Consider the following 21441-nt stretch of genomic DNA (forward strand, 5'->3'; position numbering starts at 1 on the left):
CCAACATGGAGGAATTGCTCAACTCGTTTCTGGATTTCAGAGGCAACTGATACATGTGTAGTTGTTTATTCAGCGTGTTTATGGGTAGAGGGAAGAGTCGGGAGCCTCCTATTCTGCCATCTTGCTGAGAATAAAGCTATCCCTATTTCCTTTTTAAAATATTCTTTTTGCCTTTGTTGTTCTTCAGTTTCATTACAATATGTGTAGATGTGGGTATCTTTCTATATATCTTGCTTGGGAATTATTAGATTTTTTAGCTATGGAGATTGCTATCTTCCATTAGTTCCAGGAAATTCTTAGTATATTTTTATGCTTTTCTTCTTCTGTATCTTATATCAGAATATTTTAGAACTCGTCACACCATTCTCCATGTATCTTAACTGCTTTTACAAAAAAATCTTATTTTGTGCCTCTGTGGTGCATTGCAAGTAACCTCTTCAAACACATCTTTCAGATCATTAATTTGCTATCTAACCTCCTGTTTTGCCTAACCATTGGATTTTTCACAATTGTTTTTCATTTTAGATAGTTCTGCCTGGTCAATTTTGATAGTCTTTTCTTCATCATACTCCTCATACTCTACTGAGTAGATGAGGAAATAATATATATTAAGCATACTAATTTACATCTAATATCTTACTGTTTCAACATGTGCAGTATTTGCAGATCTGATTCTACAGTTTGCTCTTTCTACAAAATTTCATTCATGTTGGCTTGCTTATTTGTGTGTCTTGTGAGAACTTATTACCCTTGTAGTTGTATGAGAATTTTTTGTGGACTTAGTGTATGGTGTAGAGAGAATTTGAGTTTACTTCTGGCAGTTACTTGGAGATATTGCCAAGACAGGACAATTTTAAATTTTCAGTTAAAGTCTTAGAGGCTACACAGATAATATGACTTTTGACCCAAAGTCCAGATGAGAACAGACTTATAGTTAGAAAATTTCCAAGATGTTCTGTATATTTTTCTGACCTACCCATGGCCAATTTAAGCCAGCCAAGTTTTCCTACTATCTCCTGCTATAGAGGCTAGTGTTTTTCTTGTTTATCCAATGAGGTGGTCAAATAAAAGGATTCTCAGATTCATGTAAGGGTCTCATGTGACTTTCCAGCTGACAAGCTTTGTCTTCTGTCCTCAGTTCATGTTCTTCCAAAATCCAAGCTACAGGCAATAATGAAAAACAAATTCCCCATATCGCCTAGCACAATGCTAGTGCTGGCATGCTAGTTTGGATTTGTGCTCTTTGTACCTGGCTAGCCCTAACAAATTTCCCTAATTCACCTATCAGATTATCCATGTAGTTAAAAATATTTTATCCATTATTTTTAGTTTTTCTAATTCACTATATTTCTAAAAACCAAACCATTTTTTCATATTAAATTGCTTCTAGATATCACTGATGCCTATTTTCCTTTACCTCCTAAATGCTAATTTGATTAATAGAGGTCCTGTTTTCTCCTTCAGGTGAAAACAGAAGAATATAAGGACTGCATACCTCAAAACCATTACTCTTAGTAAAAGACAGCATAGATTGGCAGTAACAGGGAACCTAAACTAAGGCTAGATAGCCACTGAGAAAAGATTTTTTTTTTCTCTTTGTGCTCCCTTATCACAGAAAGGTATCTGAGCAGCATATCACTCAGATATTTTCCTTGTGGTTTCCCTCACTTTAAATTTGCATCCCAGTTAAAAGTTAGATAAAGTAGAATACAAACTCCCAGTACGTACACTACAAGTTGGAGAAAGGAGAAAAAACACGGGTAAAGGGAAAATGCTCTTCACTCCATTGTTGCAAAACGATAGGCACCATTCCTATATTCATTCTTTCCTTCCTTCATTCATTCATCGATATTTACCTAGCATTTACTATGTATAGAGCATTGTTCTAGGTGTTGGGGATACAACACTGAATAAAGGAATACATGAATGATGACCATAAATGAATATATAAAAAGAAGATAAGAAAATAAACATGACAGCTCTTTGAAAATGACACAATACTACAAAACTCCTTTGTTATTATCATCATTATCACAAGAGGATCTGGATAATTCTGTGGACTACGATTATGAAAGCTGTGTTTTCCTTCCAAACAAGAGCAAATATACCTTAGTAGACTTGGAGTTTCAAAGCAATTTTCACTGGCAAAGTTTCTTACTTAAAGATATTTTCATAATTCTGTTAATCCATAGTTGGGACACTTCTCAACTCTCATTCAGTCACAAATGCGAAAGAACACTCTAAAATTCACATTAGCTTTTCCAATAAAGAAATTGATTTAGCCCATACAGTGTTCTAATTCAACTTCTATTTTCTCCAACAATAAATCTCAGGTTTCATTTCAACAACCAGACATGGACCAGAATGAAAGATTTAATGATGCTTCAGCTTGGTAGTTGTTGAGTAAGTGCTCTGATACATTTCTACACTATAACATTTAATGAGACTTACTCCCAACAGAGTATTTACTACATCAGTTTATTTCATAGTATTATATTTGCAGAAGCAAGATAGAGCAAAGGTTATTTTGGATCCTTTACCAATAAGCTTCCTGTAAGTAAAGAAAAGTGCAACCATTTAATTTACAAAATCATTTAAAAAGGCTAAATGCTCAATAAATTCTGCTTTATCTAGTTCAGACAACCTCAGAAGCTATTGTAACTTGGATATAAAAATGTATGTAAAATTCAGGCATTTTGTACCAGCTTTCTATCCCTAACTTTGACTGGAACTGAATTTCAAAGGTTGTGAGACAGTATTGGGATTTCTGGATAATATCTTTGAAACTCCCTCCTGCCTTGATAAGAAGAAGGGAGGTAGCAACTTATCTTACAAAAGGGAAGACTCTATCACTATGCCTATGCCCACTCCCATCAAAACTACACCCATACACACACGCAGACACACAAAGACACACACAGACACACACTTTCTCCTCCTCTCCAACCACTGCCATTTCTTGTCTGTAGCAGCCACTTTCAACTAAAGTGAGAAAAGAGAAGTCCCTGAAGGAAGACAACTTCAAAATATTCTATCTTCTTCTAAAATCCTAAGAATATAGAAAAAGGTGTCTGAGATAAACTGGACCTCTTATACAAGCATCACCTGATACAATTCTGTTTAGTACTATGAAAAATGTGATACACAATCCCATCTACCCACTCTTGCAAATTTCACCTCACAATACTAGTCACTCCTCATACACAGACTACTTCTACTTAAATAACCCAGGTACCCAAAAAATAATTTTTCACTAAAAAGTTATGCCATCTTTTGGACTGGGTTACATATATAATTTCTCTGATAGTTCCAATAAACTAAGAATCGTAGAACAAGTTTTGTTGAATTTTGATTAACCACATTAAGCTCTACCTGTGAGAATTCAGTATAATACAGAAGTTGGAAATATCTTCTAGAGTCAGACATACTAGATTCACATCCTGGTTACTACCACTCACTAGCCTTCTGACTTGAGCAAGTTAAAAAGCATACATAAGTCTCAGTTTTATTTTCTGTAAAACAAACAAACAAGAAAAAAACATATCTTATATGGACACTGTAACAATTAAGTGATAAATTTATGTTAAGTGTTTAGCTATCAAGAAATGTTACATATTAATGTACGGGGGACCTAATGTTCTGCTAGTATCACTGGTATAAAATTAGTTAGAAACATAATCTTGCCCACAGTGTGTTTTCAATCTTATTGTGAAGACAGAATGCTCATCTAATAGACAAGTTTACTGAGTACCCATTACACAGGGCAAACATTTACATGATGGGGTATTATTAAAGAATCACCACTAATTTTCTACCTTAGTTAGACAAATAGGTCCTAAGATTTTCACATAAATGCTAATAATTAGGAAGTTAACAGATTTTTTCACTGATGCCAAAAATTAGGAATTTAATAATGTTAGGTTAGAAATGAAGAAATCTGTTTAAGACATGTAACTAAAGGAAAAGCATATGGAAAGGCTATTCTAAACTTAAATGAATTAGATATCTAATAAGTTTATTGTGACAGTAATAATGTTAAGAACATATAGGAGTTATAGGTTATGTGTTTATTTTTTTAAGTTATCAGTAAAACTTTAGTAATTTTAATTGTGTTGATTTCTTGATTATGGAAGAATCTTCTGCCAAATAGTCACCTCCACAACTAATAATGAAAGCTAAGATTTATCGAGCACTTACTATGTGCCAGTCACTGCTATGAGCATTTTTACATGTATTATTAATTCACTGACGCAGACAACACTAAGATATAGGTCCTATTATTATCCTCAATTTATAGGTAAGAAAACTGAGAGTTCAATAAAATAGCTTGCTTAAGGTCACAAGGGCAGTATCCACCAGACCTGGGATAGGAACTCAGGCATTTGGGCTCCTGATCCCTTATCTTTAAGCATTACACCGTGTTGTCTTCCATTAAGCAAGTACTTATCTGACTTGGATAACCAATGATCTTTGACATCATACTGGAATGTCTAACAAATCTCTCAACTCAACATGTTGAAAATTGAGTTGCTGATCTTCCTCTCAAAAATGGCTTCACCCCCAGTCTTCCCCATCATAGTTGATAAAAACTTAATCCATCCAGTTGCTCAAGCCAAAAAACAAACAACAAAAAACCTTGTAATTATCTGTGGTAGACACAGAGGTTTACTGCCCACATCCCCCTTCCAGGCAGGACTTGCTGCCTACCTGTGGAGGGTGAGGCCAGCAGATGGCCCCCCAGCTGTCAGTTCCTTCAGGGTCTGCAGCAGCTGCAGAGGGCTTATCCCCAGCCCCCCTGCCTGCAGGTAAGACCCTTCCCAGGGTAGGGTGACCTGCTTCCAGTGATTGAAAGAGGCCTGGGCCTGGCTATTTCTTGAGGTTACCACTCTCTCCAGAGCTCCCTACTCATTGGTGGCTTTGTGGGTCTGGCTCACAGGTAGACTTCCTCCTCTGCTCAGTTCTGCTCCCTTCCTCTCCCCTCACACATGTTGATTCCTAATAACACCTTGTATCCCAAATTCTGTCCAGTGTGTGCTTCTAGAGGAGCTAACCTGCAACACCAGCCATGACTCTTCCCTTTTCACTTACACCCCACAACCATTCTGTCAAATCCGGTTGGCTCTACTTACAAAATTTAGCCTTAATATTCACTAGCCACCCTAGTCCAAACTAAAATGTGAGGAGTTCAAGAGAGCAGCAGTCAATTGTATCCCAAGCATAAAGAACAGCGCCAAAAATAAGTATTTGTGGAATGAATAAATCCTACATTTCATAAATTGATCTGTGTAAAATAAAGTCATCATTTCAATGTAATTAACAATCCCAATTTAAATGCATTGGCTTCCTTGGCAGAGATGTCAAGGAATCAGAAGTTTACTGATGGAATAGTGTCCTGCTATTCAATTCTTTGGAAAACACAGACAATGATAGAGACTGATTAGGTCACTGGATTTTTATTTACTCATACTCTGAACTCCAACCCAAGGATCTGAGAACATCTATCTATTAATTTTCATATTGGTACATCAAATCACATTTTAATTTTCTCTCAACTTACCTCAAGCTCATCAAGGGCACTTCCCAGGGTTGCTGCCTGAGGTTCTGGTGGGACTAACACATTCTGGATGCCTTGCGAAGCATTTGAAATTACATTGAGGGCATTCTGAATTTCTTCACAAACTGTGTCCTTGCTGGCTTTGAGGGAAGCGACATCAGAATGTTCCAAACAAGCTGAACAAATTGAATGCAATATGGGGGAGTTCTCCTTCAATGAGGCCCGGGCACCTGCAATTTCATCCCTCTGGTTTGGAGATTTTAGGTCCTGAGGAAAGAAATAAAAAGAGAGGTTATGGAAGAAAGATTTATGCCAAGAAACTCCATTTTTCTGCCAATATAAATGAAAAGATAATAGACACTAGGAATTCATAACGATAAGTTAAAATAAAGGGCATAAATTATCTCTATACTCCTCCTGATTCTGTTAAAATTTCTGTAATAGGAAAGCGAAGCCATAGCAAATAAAGGTCACAATGGTTCAGATGTGTGGTAACTGAGTAACTCTTACATTTGTCAGTCATATACTTATAAGTCAGAAAAATACTTTGGCTTTCACATTATGAAGTGAATTATAAGACAGCTTGAATTACAAGGATGCTGATTACTTATTTGCATAGATGGTGATGATTGCATTTAACCTTTTTGTTAAAACTAAACCAATTAAGTTAAGAATACTAAATTAAACTTCCCACCATTCAGCTATCTTCCACTCTTTTTCAGAAATACTTGCTAATAAGTTAATCCTGGATTTTTCTTTCTTTGACATTTATTCAAACAAATAGTTAGTGAGCATTTAGTATATGCTAGCCCTTGTGCTTAGATGTCAAGTGCACAGAAGTGAACAATCCTGAAAGGACCTTGTTCTCCTGAAGCTTATGTTCTTGTTTGAGGGGGAGGGGGCCTAAAGACAAACAGATAAACTAGGTAAAACCAATACACAAGACAATTTCAGGTAATGAAAAATGCTATCGAGAAAACACAACACTGACTGACTTGAGAAGAGAAGCTCTTTAGCTTGGGTGGTCAGAGAAGATATTTCCTCAGAGATGACATTTGCAATAAATATAAATGAAAAGCATTTCAAACAGTGGGAGGAGAGGAAAGAGAAAGTCCTATATAAGTGACAACTGGTTAAAACTAGCTCAATATACAATGAAAAACCCTGGCAAGTACTCCTTTAACCAAGAGATGAATGTTAACATCATCAGTGATGTCACATGGCTAGCGGGTGCTCCTTGATATGTTGTGCAAGACAAGTACTTCATCTGTCTGGAATTCTCTCCAAAAGCCCACAGTCTCAGTCTAATCATGAGAAAAACAACAAACAAAACCAGACTGGGGAAAATCCTACATGATACCTGGACTGTATCCCTCAAGACTGTTAAGGTCACAAAAAACTAAGAGACTGACTGATAAACTGTCACAGACCAGAGGAAATTGGGGAGACATGATAACTAAATGCAGCATAGAACCCTGGATCAGATCCTGGAACAGAAAAAAAGACATTAATGGGAAAACTGATGAATTCCAAAAAAAGCCCAGAGTTTAGTTAATAGTAATGCATCAATGTTTGTTCATTGTGGCTAATGTAAGACATTAACAATGAAGGAAATCAGAAGAAAAGTGGATGGGAAATTTCTGTACTATCATTGCAACCTTTCTGGAAATCTAAAATTATTAATATAAATAAAAAGTTTATTTTAAAGAAAACTAATTCAAGGGAACTTAACAATAACTTATGCATTCCACATACAATATCTCATGTAATCCTTATAACAACTCATGATACATATTATTCTCCTTTTTAAAGATGAGAAAACTGATACCTAGAGAGACTGAGTTCATGAGCCAACTGACAAAGCTAAATGGTGGCATTTCTTGCATTGTAACCCAAGTCAGTGCAACTGCTAAGCCATGATCCTAACAGCTATGTTATACTCTTTCCTGCGTGGGAAGGATTTCTCTTATTTGCTACTACACAAGGATGTGAGGACCTGTGTTGTATAATGACTTATAATTTATAAAGTGCTCCTGGATAGTATCTCACTGACCATCACAACACCCTTTAAGGCAATAAGGCTGGTGTTATTAGCCCCATTTTAACTAAATGAATATTTAGTCTAAGGAGATTAAAAGGCTGATAAAAGAACAGATGTAAACCTAAGTCTTCTGATGGCAAATCCCATGACTCTGCTACCTTCGGATAATGTTACCTGAGGTTAATAAATGGCAGCACTACTATATTTTTAGCTCCTTCCTTTCTGAAAATAAAGGCTGTCTGCTACTTCATGCAGGATTTGGGGGTAATTAACTGTTTTACAAGATATAGGGAAGACAGAAGTAGCTGTCTACCCACTGTTCTTAGCTAGGACATGGAAGCAACCTAAGTGTCCATGGACAGAGGAATGGATAAAGAAGTTGTGGCACGTATATACAATGGAATATTACTCAGCCATAAAAAGAAACAAAATTGAGTTATTTGTAATGAGGTGGATGGACCTAGAGTCTGTCATACAGAGTGAAGTAAGTCAGAAAGAGAAAAACAAATACCGTATGCTAACACATATATACGGAATCTAAAAAACAAAACAGAAAGGTTCTGAAGAATATAGGGGCAGGACAGGAATAAAGACGCAGACGTAGAGAATGGACTTGAGGACATGGGGAGGGGGAAGGGTAAGTTGGGATGAAGTGAGAGAGTGGCATGGACTTATATATACTACCAAATGTAAAATAAATAGCTAGTGGGAAGCAGCCGCATAGCACAGGCAGATCAGCTCGGTGCTTTGTGACCACCTAGAGGGGTGGGATAGGGAGGGTGGGAGGGAGACTCAAGAGGGAGGAGATACGGGGATATACGTATATGTATAGCTGATTCACTTTGTTATACAATAGAAACTAACACACAATTGTCAAGCAATTATACTCCAATAAAGATGTTAAAAAAATAAATGAATAAAGGACATCTGCCAAAAAAAAGGAAAACAGCATGTGCAAAGGCCTGAGGCATAACAGAGCAAGGAGTATGCATGCTACTGCATGTGGCACTACAAGTATAGGGACGCTAAGCAGGAATGGTGATGAATCCAGCTAGAAACGCAGGCAGATGCCATGTTAAGGAACTGCGAGAGAAACAAGCTCAGATGTGTACTTTCAAAGATTGCTCTAGCAGTGACCATTTAGTGATTAGAGAGAATGAAATTTCAGTCAGGGAGACCAGGCAATAATCCAGGTAAAAGACAATGCGTGCCTGAACGCTGAACACTATTGCTAGGCTGTAGTAGGATGGATCCAGAAATATTTAGGAGGCAAAAACAGTAAGACTCTGTGATACTTAGATGGAAGGGGGTGGAGGTATCTAGAAGCATCTAGAAAATTGTTTTCACCATTGTGCACATCGTGATGCATTCAGCCAGATGGAGAATACAGAATGAATAATGCATTTGGAAGAGAAAGGTAAAGTACTTTTTGTCATCTGTGAAATGTGAGATGCCAGCATAATATCCAAATTAAAATATACTATACATGGATCTAGACTTAAGCTAGAAATAGAGATCTGTGAATCACTAACTCATAGCTGGGAGCCAAAGTCATGTGTGTGAAGGTTACAGGGCCTTCACCCAGGATGAATGTTACAATAAGGAGAAGAACCTAGGATTCATCATAAGTTGTTTCTTGAAGATATAAACCTGAACATTTTGTGTTCTAGACTGAGAAGCTAAATATGTATTGTAAATTACCAAGAAGGACATCAGAAGATACTGAACTCTCCAAAAACCAAAGAAGCAAGCAAAAACACATGCACACCCTAGAGTTTAGGACCCAAAGTACTGTGGATAATTACGGTCACTATACTTTAAAAAAAAGAATTAAAGAAATGTTTTTAAGAAAAGCAATTTGAAAGACAGGATGACTTCTGTATGAGGGAGTTAAAAATATGGGGTCTGTTTACTTCAAAAAAGTGAAATTTATATTGGAATACACATGATTTTTTAATAACCTAGACATAATGAATGAATTTGACAAGTTGTTAATGGACTTCTTTACTAAATCTAGAAACAAGAGATCAAAGATGAAGCTTTTTAGATTTGAGTGAAATCACTTAAAAAGATATCTATTCCATCCACCTCCCTAGAGTCTGTCATACAGAGTGAAGTAAGTCAGAAAGAGAAAGACAAATACCGTATGCTAACACATATATATGGAATCTAAGAAAAAAAAAATGTCATGAAGAACCTAGGGGTAAGATGGGAATAAAGACACAGACCTACTAGAGAATGGACCTGAGGATATGGGGAGGGGGAAGGGTAAGCTGGGACAAAGCGAGAGAGTGGCACGGACATATATACACTACCAAATGTAAAATAGATAGCTAGTGGGAAGCAGCTGCATAGCACAGGGAGATCAGCTCGGTGCTTTGTGACCACCTAGAGGGGTGGGATAGGGAGAGTGGGAGGGAGGGAGACACAAGAGGGAAGAGATATGGGAACATATGTATATGTATAACTGATTCACTTTGTTATAAAGCAGAAACTAACACACCACTGTAAAGCAATTGTACTCCAATAAAGATGTAAAAAAAAAAAGAATAAAGATGTTAAAAAAATGTATATATATATATATATATATTCATATTGCTGTCTCCCTCACTTCATTATACTTCCCTTGAATGAAAGCACTATAACTTATTTATTTTTTATCCATTATCTAGTAGTACATGGCATGTATTAGGAACTTAATCATTTTTTTGAAGAAACAAATAGACAAATGAATAAGAAATAAGTAAGAGAAAGTTATGCTCAGAAAGGATAAGAAACTTGGGATATGATTATTCCAAGAAATCAAATGTGTGGAAAATATACATAATCCGGAGAGTCTAGACAAACTTGTACATGATAATGCCACAGAAAGCTAAAGAGTAAAATTAAATTATACCTATCTGTACATCAAATGTTAGTGAAGCCATTGATATAACTGCTTTGGAAAACCAGCAGTGCCTACCGAAGCTAAACATATGTATATGTTAATGAATGTGTACGAACCAGCTCTATTCCACTCCTGGGAGAAGATACACTCTTACAGAAATATTTTCATATGTTCATTAAAAGACATATAAAAGTGTTCATAGAAACACTCTTCACAGAGCCCCAAATTAGGGACAACACAAAGTAATGAGAATGAACAAAATGCAGTTACATGCTACAATACGAAATATGGAATGAAAAACACCAGACACGAAAGAGTACATATTACTTGATTCCATCTATATAAAGTTCAAACTCAGGCAAAACTAATCTATAGTTTTAGGAATCAGAATAGTGTTTATTCTTGAGGGGCGATTAGAGACTGGAAACGGGCATAAGGGATCTTTTGAATTTTGGTAATTTTCTGTTTCTTGATCTGGGTGCTTGTTACCTTGCAGGTGGTGTGTTTGGCTTGGAGAATTCATTGACCTGTATGTGTATAAGCTGTACATTTTTATGTACGTATGTTATACTTCAGTTTTTAAAGTTTATACAAAATCAGACAAAACAAAAGTGTTAATAAAGCCAAGCAAATATTCACTGGTATAAATAAGCTATAGACCTGTCATGTTACATTTCCCATGATATTTAGGGAAGGATGAAAACATTGGATATGCAGTCCATTTGCAAGTATCTTCTACCAACTTAAGGGCTTCTGTCTAAAAAAGAAAAAAATCTAAATGTTTGAAAAATAAAAAAGGAAAGCTCCGATAGCTTAGCCATCAGAAAGGGCAAAGCTAAAGGATTTTCACAGCAATTGATTCCACATACCCTTGAACAAACCCACATTTCAAAAAATCAGAGAAAACTTCCTTACTAAGCTACATCCCTGCCCAAGTAGAATAGCTCAGCAGATACTCTGCTCAACAAAGCAGAACTACATGCAAATTACTGAGTTTCTCTTCCAGGTGTTTAAATGAAGAATGAAGTTTCTGGAGCTGACAAACCCACTTCTCTGGTAGTGGAGGGAAGGGAGATCATAAAGAGTAGTTTTTTTTTCTTTTTTTTTTTTTTTTTTGCGGTACGCGGGTCTCTCACTGTTGTGGCCTCTCCTTTTGCGGGGCACAGGCTCCGGACGCGCAGGCTCAGCAGCCATGGCTCACGGGCCTAGCTGCTCCGCGGCATGTGGGATCTTCCCGGACCGGGGCACGAACCCGTGTCCCCTGCATCGGCAGGTGGACTCTCAACCACTGCGCCACCAGGGAAGCCCGTAGTTTTGTTTTCTTAAGACTAAGAAGACATGCAGAGAAAAGCGTGATGGATAATTTGCTATTTGGATTCCATTCTTGGTTGACTTCTATCCCCAATCTTCTCTCTGCCAAGATGTTGCCTGCTAACTGCATCATTGGTCAGTGGGCAGCTTCATGTTCTATCAGAAAACAAAATAGTGCAAACACCTGCTAATTTAAATGTTTTTCTCCAAAATAAATTAGGAAGTTGAATACTTAGCCTTAACTGAGCTGAGGGATATAGGATGGTGAAACAAGAGTAGACTACAGAGATAAAAAGAAGGTTCTGAAGGAAAAAAAAAAAAAAGATTGAAAATATGCAAGATTTTACAATCAAAACATTGTTAAGCAGCAGAGAGAGATCTTCACTGCTTTTCTACACTTATTTCCCATTTTCTATTTCATGTTAGTAGGACAAATTCAATAAAGGAGAAAATTAAAGAATTCTTCAAATTCAAATAGAAAACTAAGAAACCATATAATGATTGTATCAAGATATCCCCAAAGTATGTACTCTGGGCCATTAATGCATGTCTTAAGTAGTTGTAATACACCAAAGTGAATATTAATACCTCCAAAGGAACCTCCTAGGAAAGCAATATTACTTAATTCTAATGCAGACTACTGTGTCAGTTAAGAAAATGTATATGTAAAGTTCAGAAACACACTATATTCATTTCATTTTCTATCTATCTGAAACAAATACAATACTATGTATTCATCTATTATTTGCCTTGAATTTATACCTAAAAAAAATTCTATCTGAAGTCATGTGTCATGATTAAAGGAAAAAGAATAAGCAGAAAAACATAAAAATAATGAGCTACTTCAGTAAGATCTAATTGCTATACTTCATGCTTTCCTTCCATTTGTGTGTATACTTCATCACTTAATCTAACGAAATTCAAATATCCATAAATCAGAAAACTTTTCCCGTATAGATTAATTAACACCAATGGGAGTTAAGTTGGATTTTAACATCTAGTCAAGGATCAATAAATATCATTATCCTTACAATTCCTTATTTAAGTTTCTGTGTCTCACTTGTCAGAAATAAATCACCATTTTCCAAATATTCTGGTGCATCTAAGAAAGCAAATAGCATCATTTAGTATAAATGGGATCCAAACTCAGAGATGTTGATGCAACTTCCTAGTTAATAATCCCTTACGTTCATGGAGTGGCTTATCCTGTTTAACATGTTTCCAGTCACTCTTTCACAAAGAATCCCATGAGGAGATACAAAAAGTGCTATTATTTTTTTTAATTAATAAAAAGTGGTAGTGGTAATTGTTTTTAAGAAAGCCAACATTTATTAAATAGCTATAATGCTTCCTACATGAAAGCACGCTCTATTCTTTCTCATTTAATGGCCCAGCTATAAACAAGATCCAGGATTGGCTCCTGTCTTACCACTCTTTCTACCCAATGCTATGCTTTTTGTTATTGTCAGTAGCTTCATTATCTCTCACAAAGTCTGTCTAAGGACTTTCCTAAAACCCTACAGTTCTGTAGTAGCCCAAAAGAAAATACACATTTCAGGCATACCTTCTTGACAAATAACTGTCACACCTAATATAACGCAGATTAGAAACTTATTCCTTAATTGAGTTTCAGAATAAGACTAATAAGATAACCTCAGGCAAAAATTATAACACTAAATTCAAATGTGATTGATAAGGTCATTTAGTTTGCCCCAAAATATAAGTGAATGATACATGAAGAAAGAGTAAAATTAATAAGTATCATCTTCACTATTGTAATCTACCTTTGATAAAATAACAACTCTAAACATAGCATCTTAGTAGTGATAACTTAATGGTTGCTTTTCCCAGAGCAAAAAACTTTTTGGCTTTTACGTTTAATTCAACAGGCTTGAAAAACCTGCTACAAGGTGTGACTTAAAAGCTAAGGGTGAAATGAGGCAAACGCTGAGCAACTCCAAGGCAGGAAGTCTGTCTCATCAGGAAAATAGCAGGAACTTTGGGGTTACAATTCCAACACAAAAGCACTCCAATAGCAGGAGCTTTTGATTGTAATAATTAACCTTACTTCAGCTACAAAATGGGGATAATAATTAATAATTATTAAATAATTAATAATATAATATTTAATAATTATTATTAATAATAATTAATACCTCACAGGGTATTAATGAGGTTACCTAATTTAATGTGAAACATTTTTCCAGCATTTTCTTACTTGACCTCTCTCTATACAACAAACTATTGGCCATATTCCCTCCTTAAATATTTCTCCCCTGTCTCCTTAAATGACAATACTGAATTTAAATTGACAGGTAGTGATCTCTCTACTGAGCTCCAGGAGCATAACTCAAGTTGGATCTCAAAATATACACGCCCAAAATTGAACCCATTGCTTTTCTTATACACCCTCCCAAATATGTTTCTCCTCCAACATTCTCAGACTGAAGGGCCCCAATATCCAGCTGACTAACAATAAACTTAAGGAATATCCTTGACCCTTCCATTCCTTCATCCCAGCCATTAGGTGAGATCTGTTATTCTCCTCATTAAATATTTCTCCAGTAAGTACCCTTTGTTCTCGTCCTCATTACTAGTAGTAGTCTACCGGGAAAATGATTAGGGAGAAAACAGAGGAAGTGCTTGTGAAAACACAGAGGACAGAACAAATTAGAGAAATATTAAAGACAACTTTTTGACTAATACGATATTTTGTTAGTAACACAATCAGAGGAGTCTCTCTAAACTTCAAATATGATCCTCACTCCCCAATTTAAATTTTTCAAGTGACTGTTAATTAACACAATATCTCTCATATTGTTTATTACAGACAAGCATGATCTGGACTCCAGCTTCTCTCTCTAGCCTTACATTCTACCACTTCTCTCACAGGCACCCTTTTCTCCAGCCACACAGAATCACATGAGGTTCTACAGGTGCCTTTGCATGAGCTATGTCCCTGCCTCCCCTCATATCTCCTGCTATATGTCCATTCATCCTTCAAGACAATTTGGATTCTCATGTTCTGTCATCCACGGACACACTCATGTGTTCCAATAGTACTTACACAGCACTAATCTAGGACTTATTAAACCATTACCATTTGCTGTATTTATTCATGGATACATCTGTGTCTCTCACTGAATTAAGAGTTCCTATTGGAGCCAAAATGATGTCTTAATTCTTTCATTCCCTGGGCCTTGTATAGGAGCTGGCACAGAATGACCAATGAATTAATAATACAACTTTAAAGACATGAGAAAACTTTGAGGGTTACTGCCTTAAGATAATTTACTTTTCCATGAGATAAAATTTTGAATTTTGGAAAAGGAAATCACAACTGCAAAAAGCTAAGGTATACTCATTCTAGAATGGAAATGTTCTTCTTTAATTGTGTTCCCAATTAGGCTAACTATATTTGCCTATGAACTATTCTTCCAAGTGTTCTGGACTAGCTGTTGATGACAGTTTTTAGCACTTACATGTAAGTGTGCCATTCAGTACTTATTGCTGTGTATCCCAGGTTGTTCTGAAAAATATCTGATTTCTAATTACATTCCCCAGCAGGAGGCAAGACCTTGAGGAAATGCATGTAAGATATCCCATATTTGCCATGCTTTTCAGAAAGTTAAGTTAGTGCTCCCTACCTTGACCAACAATCAGATCCATCTGATTGAGGAAAACAGAAATAATTTAGGTTAATAATCTTGTTAACTTTTGAGTACTCTTAGATACTGATTTCAAGAAGTATTTATACAGTGGAACTGAACTAAGAGCTAGAAGGAAATACAAAGTAAAAATAAGCACCCACTCTGAAGTCCTCTGCTCTCTAGAAATTGTTAAATAATAATATGCTAAAATAAAATGTTGGAATAGATCAGAATTACTATAGGAAGTGTAAGGAAAAGCATGCATAGGTTAGGAACTGCTTCATAGAGAGGCAGGTGAGCATTTCAAAATGCACCAGGTAAAAGAGAGCCAAAAAATCTCACACAAAAGTCAGCTGGCTCTCTAATATGCTTCTCAAACATAGCATATCAAAACCTGAGCTCCTGAAAATACCCCTCAAACCACTACTACCAGTCTTCACCAGTTCAGTAGCAGTTCTTCCAGTTGACCAAACCAAAAACCTTGTTGTCAGCCTTTACTTCTCTTTCTCTCAAATCTCACATCTAGTCTGTCAGCAAATTCTATCACCTTTACCCTCATTTATCTAGAATTTGGCATCTTATCACTTCTAGCAAGTCATCATGTCACTGCTTTGCTCAAACCATCCTATATATCTTTCTGACCTCATCCTTACTACTCCCTTTGTTCACTGTGATCCAGCAACATGGACCTCCTTGCTGGTTCTCTAAAAATCTAGGAATATCCCATCCCTACCCTAGGCCATCCCATTGCTGGAACACTCTTCTGAATCCATGACTGGCTCACTCTCTCACTTCTTTTGAGTCTTTACTCAAAAATCAACTTTTCAGTGAGACCTCCTCTAGCCACTCTATCTAAAAATTCATCCAACAATTTCACTCTCAACATGCCATACTTTTTTCCCTGCTTTATTTTCTTCTTATTACTATTTATCACTAATATACTTTATATTATAGTTATTTACCATGTTTGTTTTCTGTCTTCTTCACTGGAATGTAAGCTCCATGAGGGCACATGAAAGGTATCTGACAAATGTTTATTAATGAATGAATGAACATCAACTCAAATTAAAAACTTGCAATTAATTTGAAACATCTCGAGATACACCAGAAATACATCTACGCGTGGAACAACTCCTACGGAGCACCTACTGAACGCTGGCAGAAGACCTCAGACCTCCCAAAAGGCAAGGAACCCCCCACGTACCTGGTTAGGGCAAAAGAAAAAACTAAACAGAGACAAAAGGATAGGGACGGGTCCTGCACCAGCGGGAGAGAGCTGTGAAGGAGGAAAAGTGTCCACACACTAGGAAGCCCCTTCGCGGGTGGAGACTTCGGGAGGCGGAGTGGGGGAGCTTGGGAGCCGCGGAGGAGAGCACAGCAACAGGGGTGCGGAGGGCAAAGCGGGCAGATTCCAGCGCAGAGGATCGGGCCGACCGGAACTCGCCAGCCGAGAGGCTTGTCTGCTCGCCCGCCGGGGCGGGCGGGACTGGGAGCTGAGGCTCCGGCTTTTGTCGGAGCGCCGGGAGAGGACTGAGGTTGGCGGCGTGAACACAGCCTGCAGGGCGTTAGTGCACCGTGGCTAGCCGGGAGAGAGTCGGGGAAAAGTCTGGACCTGCCGAAGAGGCAAGAGACTTTTACGTCCCTCTTTGTTTCCTGGTGCACGAGGAGAGGGGATTAAGAACGCTGCTTGAGAGAGCTCCAGGGACGGGTGCGAGCCGCGGCTAAAAGTGCGGAGCCCAGAGACAGACATGAGACGCTAAGGCCGCTGCTGCCGCCACCAGGAGGCCTGTGTGCGAACACAGGTCACTAGCCACACGCCCTTCCGGGGAGCCTGTGCAGCCCGCCACTGCCAGGGTCCCGGGATCCAGGGACAACTCCCCCGGGAGAACGCACGGCGCGCCTCAGGCTGCAACGTCACCCCGGCCTCTGCCGCTGCAGGCCCGCCCCACACTCCGTGACCCTCCCTACCCCCCGGCCTGAGTGAGCCAGAGCCTCCGAATCAGCGGCTCCTTTAACCCCGTCCTGTCTGAGCAAAGAACAGACGCCCTCCGGCGACCTACACGCACAGGCGGGGCCAAATCCAAAGCTGAGCCCCTGGGAGCTGTGAGAACAAAGAAGAGAAAGGGAAATCTCTCCCAGCAGCCTCAGAAGCAGCGGATTAAAGCTCCACAATCAACTTGATATACCCTGCATCTGTGGAATACCTGAATAGTCAACGAATCATCCCAAATTAAGGAGCCCTGTGGATGAAAGGCTCTTGGTGCTGCAGCCAGGAGTCAGTGCTGTGCCTCTGAGGTGGGAGAGCCAACTTCAGGACACTGGTCCACAAGAGGCCTCCCAGCTGCACATAATATCAAACAGCAAAAATCTCCGAGAGATCTCCATCTCAACGCCAGCACCCAGCTTCACTCAACGACCAGCAAGCTACAGTGCTGGACATCCTATGCCAAACAACTAGCAAGACAGGAACACAACCCCACCCATTAGCAGAGAGGCTGCCCAAAATCATAATAAGTCTACAGACACCCCAAAACACACCACCAGACGTGGACCTGCCCACCAGAAAGACAAGATCCAGCCTCATCCACCAGAACACAGGCACTAGTACCCTCCACCAGGAAGCCTACACAACCCACTGAACCAACCTTAGCCACTGGGGACAGACACAAAAAACAACAGGAACTACGAACCTTCAGCCTGCAAAAAAGGAGACCACAAACACAGTAAGATAAGCAAAATGAAAAGACAGAAAAACACACAGCAGATGAAGGAGCAAGATAAAAACCCACCAGACCTAACAAATGAAGAGGAAATAGGCAGTCTACCTGAAAAAGAATTCAGAATAATGATAGTAAGGTTGATCCGAAATCTTGGAGATAGAATGGACAATAGAATGGACAAAATGCAAGAATCAGTTAACAAGGACCTAGAAGAACTAAAGATGAAACAAGCAACGATGAACAACACAATAAATGAAATTAAAAGTACTCTAGATGGGCTCAGTAGCAGAATAACTGAGGCAGAAGAACGGATAAGTGACCTGGAAGATAAAATAGTGGAAATAACTACTGCAGAGCAGAATAAAGAAAAAAGAATGAAAATAATTGAGGACAGTCTCAGAGACCTCTGGGACAACATTAAACGCACCAACATTCGAATTATAGGGGTTCCAGAAGAAGAAGAGAAAAAGAAAGGGACTGAGAAAATATTTGAAGAGATTATAGTTGAAAACTTCCCTAATATGGGAAAGGAAGTAGTTAATCAAGTCCAGGAAGCACAGAGAGTCCCATACAGGATAAATCCAAGGAGAAATACGCCAAGACACATATTAATCAAACTGTCAAAAATTAAATACAAAGAAAACATATTAAAAGCAGCAAGGGAAAAACAACAAATAACACACAAGGGAATCCCCATAAGGTTAACAGCTGATCTTTCAGCGGAAACTCTGCAAGCCAGAAGGGAGTGGCAGGACATATTGAAAGTGTTGAAGGAGAAAAACCTGCAACCAAGAATACTCTACCCAGCAAGGATCTCATTCAGATTTGATGGAGAAATTAAAACCTTTACAGACAAGCAAAAGCTGAGAGAGTTCAGCACCACCAAACCAGCTCTACAACAACTGCTAAAGGAACTTCTCTAGGCAAGAAACACAAAAGAAGGAAAAGACCTACAATAACAAACCCAAAACAATTAAGAAAATGGGAATGGGAACACACATATCGATAATTACCTTAAATGTAAATGGACTAAATGCTCCCACCAAAAGACACAGATTGGCTGAATGGATACAAAAACAAGACCCATATATTTGCTGTCTACAAGAGACCCACTTCAGACCTAGAGACACATACAGACTGAAAGTAAGGGGATGGAAAAAGGTATTTCATGCAAATGGAAACCAAAAGAAAGCTGGAGTAGCAATTCTCATATAAGTTTTATATATATATATATATATATATATATATATATATATATGTAGTTTGCTTGAGTGCAGTGTTTTTTGTTTTCTGTACTGAATTCATTAGCATGGGTCGGTATAAAATTTAGCATAGGTCAATATGTAATTTGTAAACTAATAAGGTCTTAAAAGTGAGGAATTAAGTCTTTTAAATTTAATTATTTATTGTAAAGAGCAGAATAGCATACATAAACAGGTGCCTAAGGAAAACTTGTATTCTAATATGGAACTCTCATGAACACCTTTTTTTTTTTCTTCTAACGGTATGATAGTAGGCCATTTGATTATTTTTATGGCTTTAACTTTACAACAATGAAATATTCGTAAATTTTAAAAAGTATTTTTCTTTATTTGATGCGGGTGGGATACTGGAGAAATGAAAGGTCAAACACCTATTGAGGAATCCATACTTGTCTATATATTGTGTACTTTTATTTCAAGAACTGATTTAAAATTCCTAAAAGGATGCTATAATAAGTTATTATGCCATTTTACAGACTGAATTAAGTGAATTTCAGGGAGGTATGAAACTTGCCTAAGGCTATCCAGCTACCAAGCAGTAGAAGTGAGAATTAAAACCAGGTATACCTATCGCCAAAAAAAAAAAAAAAAAAAATAAGTAAAGGCATTAACCCTTTTTTGTCATATTATATCAAATGTCTCAATTTGCATTCGTGTCTGTATTGACTGTGCTTTTGCGTGTGTGGTAGGGGAGGCACTGGTATGTATTTTCTTTGCCATATATAAGTTTTAATATAATTAATATTAATGATATTATTTCATGTAGATACATCTTCCTTTACCTTTAGAATATCAATTTTTGGTGTACTGATAAAAAATTATTTCCCCATCTAAAGATTTTTTAAATATTTTCTATTTCCTATAATACTGGTATTTTTTATTCCAGATTTTAAACAATTAATCCATTATAAAATTATTATTGAGGATAATGCAAGTTTTATAGATTTTTTTTCAAATGGAGATCAGATTTTTCCTGATTTAAAAATATCCTTACATTTAATACAGAAATAACTAAAGGCTTTACCTTGCATAATCATGGTGCAGTGTCACACTCAAGGAAATGTGGGAGTAAATCCATCCCTCTCTAGAACTGGACAGTGATTGGTGCAGAATGTTCAACTTGCAATCCGGAGTATCACTTCTTGAAAGCCCTTGTTGCTTTTTCCTCTTACTGGCCATCCTCCCAGCTGTACCATCTTTTCATTCTTGGCACAAGTTATAGAGTGATTTGCTAATAATTAATTTAACTATTTGTGTGTATAATCTGTATTATTTCCCATAAAATCATTTTGCTTATACAGCAATATAATACATTTTAAAGTAATGACATAAAACAAATACTAACATAATTCATTAATTTTCCCTTGATTACCACTAGATTAGGTTTCAAAATATTAAGAAATATTCAACATAATTGCCAACTCCTTTAATTATTTATTGGCAATATATTCCTTGATTTATTCAGAAAGGAATGGCCTTGATTATTGTAAGCTACTAATGTTGTTATTTATTATCAAGCAATATTGATTTTTTACTAGAATAAAAAATGTTGCAGAATATTCTTAATCTTAATTTTCTATAGGCGAAGAAAAATTCACCAATCTAATTCAGTTAATATCATTTTAATAAAGTGACAAATACTACCACAGGGATGAATGAATAAATGCTAGGATATGTTTTCTTACTTAAAATTATAATTAATTCTATTTATGTTTATCTTGTTAAATTTGTTATATGTTTAGAATGTGTTTATAATATATTTTGAATATATTTTGAACACTTTTAAAGGACGATCTCATTGTGAATAAAACAATGTAATTCCTTAAAAGTGTTTATTGACTATTTTCTTGCTATCAGTTGACTTTGTATACTATTAAAACTCATTTCTTGTTAGTCTTAAATTGTATTGTATTTGTGGAACCTATCTAGATTAATTCCCTCTTTTTTTTTTTTTAGTAAATTTATTTATTTAAAAAAAAAAATTTGAAACATCTCACACATATAAAAATTATCCTA

At 37.0% G+C, this 21441-nt stretch overlaps 1 protein-coding gene across 1 annotated transcript in view; it reads right to left on the minus strand.

The window, feature by feature from the left end:
- The window catches only part of CTNNA3 (catenin alpha 3), a 1586247-nt gene that overhangs the window by 1209911 nt on the left and 354895 nt on the right, over window positions 1-21441 (minus strand). Inside the window, exon 7 of the mRNA XM_082673107.1 lies at window positions 5558-5821. Within this exon, the coding sequence (XP_082529233.1) occupies window positions 5558-5821 (264 nt within the window). The remainder of the gene's footprint in view (window positions 1-5557; window positions 5822-21441) is intronic.

This window comes from Grampus griseus (genome assembly GCF_964374135.1).
Source record: "Grampus griseus genome assembly, chromosome: 16".
NCBI classification, from domain to species: Eukaryota; Metazoa; Chordata; class Mammalia; order Artiodactyla; family Delphinidae; genus Grampus; species Grampus griseus.